General features: G+C 42.7%; 2 protein-coding genes across 2 annotated transcripts in view; both read left to right on the top strand.

Moving 5' to 3' along the window:
* The window catches only part of T265_09020 (hypothetical protein), a gene marked incomplete at both ends in the record, with an annotated part of 8,549 nt that extends 7,490 nt beyond the window's left edge, over window positions 1-1,059 (top strand). The window contains 3 exons of the mRNA XM_009174981.1: window positions 146-233; window positions 391-746; window positions 940-1,059. Coding sequence (XP_009173245.1) covers window positions 146-233; window positions 391-746; window positions 940-1,059 — 564 coding nt within the window. The remainder of the gene's footprint in view (window positions 1-145; window positions 234-390; window positions 747-939) is intronic.
* A 733-nt stretch (window positions 1,060-1,792) lies between these two features.
* On the top strand, window positions 1,793-2,431 carry T265_09019 (hypothetical protein; the record flags this gene model as incomplete). The annotated part of the gene is made up of 1 exon (XM_009174980.1): window positions 1,793-2,431. The coding sequence occupies one exon, from the start codon at window positions 1,793-1,795 to the stop codon at window positions 2,429-2,431; it is 639 nt and encodes a 212-aa protein (XP_009173244.1).
* Window positions 2,432-6,395: the final 3,964 nt, after the last annotated feature.

The following is a 6,395-nucleotide window of genomic DNA, read 5'->3' as shown; positions in this document are numbered from 1 at the left end:
GACACCCAGTGGCGTGCATGCATCCAAGATGTTACCCTCAATGCGTAGCCCCCTCCTGATCACCCTAGTGGAAAGTCAACTGACACCTCTGTACTGACGCTGGCTACCGCCTCCAATACGTAGTTAATTAACGCTAACTCCTCAGACCATCGGTGAACGAAACTGTGGAGATTATAACCACTGTACAACAAATACGCGGTTTTTAATGCCGATAATTTTTATGATTTTTCGAAGTGGGTGTACAAAAAATCATGAAAAATATGAATGGTCCTATAATTTGGTTGCTGATTGCTGGTATCCGAAAATCGGGGAAGATACATGTCAATTAGATATCCTTCTTGAATCTACGTAGCCAGCCAAAATTCTATTGCCCATTACCTTCAATAACAGACAAATATTTCCTGCCTCAACGATCAACAAAACCGGCGGGCATGAATTCAGTTCTATCAGCTGGCATCTTGTGCGACTTGACACCAGAAGTAATTGCGGAGAAAGTTCACCGACAACAAACATGGCTGACTTCAACAGGCGTCGATGTAAGACCTCCAAGTTGTTCTACTCTACCTGACAGTACCATCAAAAATTCACATTCTTGTCAGTTTGGCCGAAGTCTTCGGGCAAATTCAAGTCGTCTGTCTTATTGTAGCCCATCAATAGCACGACTACCTGGAGCACAGCCGGACCTACCGTGGAATTCGTACGGAGTTCATGGGGTTCCGACGGAATCCGAGGTGATTTCTCAGCAGGTGGGTTACGTGAAATGTTTTACATTTTTCTATAGGTTGTACACGCTGAAGGCGTCGATTTTTTATCATCCTAAACTGGTTGCTGTTTGGATTGGATCATCATCATCATCATCATCATCATCATCATCATCATCATCATCATCATCATCATCATCATCATCATAATAATCATCAGCAATGGTTTATTTGAGAGCCTTATTGTAAAGAAAAGAGTAAAGGTGGACGGGGAAGAGACTTCGTGCTAGCTTACCATAATCATTCCGAGGTGCCTATGCCTCCAGAAGCTCACTCAGACAATCTGAATAGTAACTGACAATAAAAACGCCACTGACATCGGTTGGCAAGAGTATGTATGAGTGTTGTTGAATACACATTACAGTTCTCCATCTCGTATTGGAAATGAAGTTAAGCGATCCACCGCTCAACTGTTTTTCTTTTCTGGGGGCGTATCACTAATGTACAACTTACGAATCTTTAGGAAGACGTGACCCAAAAAAGATACGGCAAAGCGTTTGCAAAATGCCACTTTGCTACGGGTAGTCGATAGGTTTAAATGCACACGATAAAGTGACATCCATTATTTACGAAGTTTACACCAGATGCTTTGGCCTCGATCGACTCTTCAAGTGGTCCTTCAGGGTATTGCGACTCGTAGGATGCTTCCATTTGTTTACCGTTATCCGAGAGGTGTGCACCGCCGTTTGGTAGGAGCTAGAACGAAACACTTGCATAATAAACCGTCCAAAATGCTTCAAAGCCTATCTATGACTAGTGTACATGATCAAATAAAAGGGGTCGTGAATGTCCTGATGATACTCTAATTTAACCATCAGACAGTCTAAACAGATTGAATTGTTTGGTAGGATTCTGTTTTACCGCTCTGTTACTTTGTCATATAGTTTCTGGTTCAGTGAAACTTCATTACATTATCCTTGACTTCCTGCACTAATTTCTGTCCGGTTAATTAACTCTGAATAGATTTCACGTCAATAACTACAGCTCTGCCTTGGCAACATCCTTGTTCTCCTTGCACACAGCGAGCATCAATGACGCTTGGGTGCGGTATGATGATTCCAGTCTACGCAGGTAATTGTTCTACGCCAGCAACACGGAGTAAAGTCTTTTGTGCAGACGAGCAGAACGACAGCTCGAACATTATGCATCGTTCCATTACACTACCTGTTTCCACGATACCATACGAAGGGTTTTTACCAAACGCCACTTGGTCAAACCTTGCTGCTGGTTCACCGGACCGTACTTCATCAATAACTAACGGAACATCAACCACTCAGTTACTCATGAATTATAAAAATGACCATTTGTGTAAAGGACTTCAAGTACTTCCAACGGTGTATCGCAAACCACAAAGAGCTAGTGGAGGGGGCACTGTCACTGGTGTAGATCCACCTACCCAAGAGCGTGTGAGAGTAAAACCGCATATCCCCGAAGAATTTCTCATCAAACTTCCTGTTTCTACCGCTCGTAATAGAGGTGATTTTGTAACGGAGGACGTGGAAGTTGACAGCAACACTTGTGCCTACATGATACCCTCATGTTCAATCAAAGAAAACGGATGCTGTAAAGCTGGTGACCAATCAGACGACGGAAAGAGGTTGGAAATGAGTCGATCCTTAATGTTTAAGGCCGACGTATTATTGAAGGAGGCTGATTCGCTTCTGAAGTAACTTCTCTTGATTATATTTCCCCACAAACAAACATGCAGCATTTTTATGCAGTCTCACACTTTCTTTGTTAGTATCCATGGTTTTTTAATGACACTGAACAGTCATGTATTTGGTGAAGAGCGGATTACCATACTTGAACTAACGACCACTTTGAATCCCAAAAACTCACGACAATATGGAATATCGTAACCCGTGAGTAGTATATTGGTTTAGTAGCTCGTTTTGATATATTCGGTCGCTTCATTGATTCAAATTTATAACTTATCGAAACCCGTTTCTTATCAACTGTTATTCGCTCGGGAAATTTTATTCACAGTGAAGATGTTGCAATTTTGTGGTCAATCATTCACCGAGTCTACAACATTATCCCGAATCGCAGTCTTTCAGGAAATACCGTGGAATGACTTCTTAGGACTCTTTTAGTTTTTATGGCACACAAATCGTTTGCATGGCCATATGCGGTTTCAGCTTCGTCTTTGAAATGTACGACTTCATATTAAGGTAAATAGGAATGTATCAACCAAGGACTTTTGCACAGCTCTGAAGCAAGATGCATGTACACGTGAGTCACTGTGGACACGAAAAGATTGAGCGTCATTCGTTTGAGGAGGCGTGATTTATTTCATCTGTCAGTTGCACCCAAAATCAGTAGAACTAATGGAGGAACCCTCGTCATCGAGGAAGCACTTTCATGGGATACCGAGATGCTTTCTCGAATTGGACTGTTTGCTAGTGAATGGGTGGATAATGGAAGGTGCGTCACATGTTTCCTTGTTCAAGGGGCATTTTAGATAGCGGTATCATTGAGTGAGCTGCGTCTTCTGCACACGATTTCAGCGCGCGTGAACTTCCGTCTAACACGATGGACTCAGTCTCTCAGGTCCTCACGAACAGGTCCCCACGTCTTTCCTTCAACTAGACGGAAGGCAAAACTGCAAAGATTGGACGGATATTCACGAAACCTTTTCGATAGCGTATCATTGAGTGAGTTGCGTCTTCTGCACACGCTCTCAACGCGCGTGAACTTCCGTCTAACACGATGGACGCAGTCTCTCAGGTCCTCACGAACAGGTCCCCACGTCTTTCCTTCAACTAGACGGAAGGCAAAACTGCAAAGATTGGACGGATATTCACGAAACCTGATCTCAACTTAACAAACAAAAGTGCCAATTTCTGTGGACTGGATAACTATATCGTTTTGATGCATTTTTGTATTTTTACGCTGCAGCTTCATAATCACTCTTCTCAATGGCAACTCTGGCACGGTCAACAAATCCTGCGCAGTGCGTGTGCTGGGTTTAATGATCTACCAAACCAAGTTAAGCCTTATTAGGATCTTGTGGATGTGCGCAAGATGAGAACAAGTTTTCAAAGTGGAATCATTGAAGCAAATGTGGGCCAACGGCATCTGGCACCTTGACAATGGCGCTTTGCTTTGGAAAAACAATAAAGAATTTCCGGCATCAAACAGTGCTTAGTTTTCCTCAGATGGACTGCACAATATGTTGTCTCCCAAACTTGGGTGTTTCCTCCTCGGGGTAGGTGGACAGGTTCTTCGTTCCTGCTGGTCATTTCTTAGGTGAATTGCGGGTAGTGTAACACGTGACCGATATTTTGACAGACAACCTGAGTATTTGGCAGAAAAATTGTCTGAATCTCCAGAGAATCCTTGAATCTGGCTATCCAATCGTCTGACATCACAATCAAACTAGACTATTCGTCGAGGGCAGACACCGCCGCATTCCGTCTAGCCTACACTCAATTCTTTCATCTAGACAGTCCGATATAGACAAAACGACGTCCTCTTCTGTCCGAAGTATTCTTGCCTTGAATTTTCGACAAATTCTATTCAGGTGAGTATTGGATAAGGTAATTGAAAACAACTCAAGCCTAAGTGTAAAACAAAAGGATTTGAACAAAGGGTGACTGCATAAAAGGTCGCCCGTTGTTACATGGGAATCGTCACAGGTGCTTTTACCAGACACCTTACGGTTGGCCTTGCAATCTCACGTTAACCGAATAATATCCATAGACTGATTCATCCACACTACAAATTAGGTCAATTAGAAGTTTGTGAACGAATAGATTAAGTTCAGAGCGCTAGTATTTCAAGACTATGTGTACATTGTGTATTCACGCCTGCGAAATTGAAGTCTCTGATTTTGTTTTTGTCACGTGTCCAAATTCACATATGTAATGTTGATTTGTTTGGCCTTAAGTCAAATTCACATGTAATGTTGATTTGTTTGGCCTTAAGTGTGCGCGGTTTAGACGTGGTTCTCAAGCCGAATTTTCTTTCCGATCAATCAGGGATTAGACCCAGTGAATCAGTTGAACGCTTCTGAAGTCACATGCAAAGAGTCGGGTTACATAAGCTGGTATGGATTAATACTCTGGTCATTGATGTCGGCTATCAGACGTGTTTCATGCTGACTAAGTAGAAAGTTGGGGTGAGTTCAGAGACGACATTATCTGCCCACGTTTACTGCGGGAGAATCACTTGTCACCATGCTGTGATACCCAATTATGTATGGTCACATTTAACAAGCCTTACAAATTCACCTGACCTGACTCCAGATCAAAGCAGAAACGAGAAAGTTGTATTAGTACCTCAACCATATCTCTCACTCCATCCCAAAATACTGTATTATGTACCCTTGTACTGTTTATCCTATACACTGTCGGACAATGGCAGACACTGGGGTTAAACTAAAAAGATTGAAGAAGTAGAATCGGAGTTTGTGCTGAATTAACAAAACGGAGAAAATGACTTATAATGTTTCATACAATTAGAAATACCAAAGGAGGGGGTAGGTCGTTAGATACCCATGGTTCAGCAAAGACGAACTTCAGACTCAGTACGATACATGATGTTGGTGATGAAAAAATTCTGAATGGCCTCTGATAGTCTGCCAGCGTGGATGCAATGCCTAGGCCAACTAGCAGTCGATTTATCTAGGTTCATCCGGGTGACCTGACGCTGACACTGACGACGTGTACAGTCACAGCTCTTGAAGTTTCCTCAATCTAATCTTGTAGGTAAACCATTTCAATTATCTTAAAGATCTATCCTCTGGAACTTTATTTCAGCGAGACAGAGTGGGATCCATCGATGTATATATTTTCTTATGTATGGTTCCGATATGTTCACATCACGAGGGTGGTAGAGGACCAGCTTGAAACCGAACACTACTAACTGAACTCACCTCTACGAGCTGTGGAATTATTTGGTGCTACAGCACAGTTTGTAGGATAAGGTTGGTAGGAGTCGCACTCAGACACCAAAAGCGATAGCTATGGGTCATTTAATCCGGAAAGAATGAAAGCAGCCCCTTGGTATTGGGACCATAATGCCTGCTGAAACAGTCTAATTAGCCCTCGTTCGAGAGAAGTTTAAAAATAATCTTTAGAATTGATTAAGGACAGTTTTTTTCAACCAAAAGCTTTACCTTAGCTCCATTTTTAAAGCCAGAGGACATATGACAAACTGGCCCGATAGCCAGTTGTACAAAGCTTGTTGTTCAGACGCACACTGGCTTGAGGGTTAAGGGACTGAGAGTGCGTCACTTAGATCCGAGAACCATCGCGCGAAAATCGTGACAGTCGATATAGACTTCAGTGTTCCTGTATGATCCTGCAGTGCATACTGTTGAGTGTTGCACACCAAGGCAGTTCTCCCTGTATGCTATCCAATTTTCAACCTGCTTCTGTCAGAACTCCGTAAGGAGAGAATGCACTGTCTGTTTTGCCCGTACCACTGGAGAATTGATGCTTCCACACAGCTTCTTGAACGTGCCTTTATATTATCAGCTGTACCTCATCGGCAAACTTATTTAGGTATAAAGCAGCCTCAATACTAAAGTAACCGCGCAACCTACGCTGTATCACAATGTGTTAGATGAAAGCGGGAGGCCGTCGAAAAACATTCTTCGCTTCCCATTCTCATCAGTTTCAAATGCATGGT

This window comes from Opisthorchis viverrini (assembly GCF_000715545.1).
Source record: "Opisthorchis viverrini unplaced genomic scaffold opera_v5_249, whole genome shotgun sequence".
NCBI classification, from domain to species: Eukaryota; Metazoa; Platyhelminthes; class Trematoda; order Opisthorchiida; family Opisthorchiidae; genus Opisthorchis; species Opisthorchis viverrini.
The sequence above is the reverse complement of the archived record's forward strand: the minus strand, read 5'-3'. Positions and strand labels throughout refer to the sequence as shown.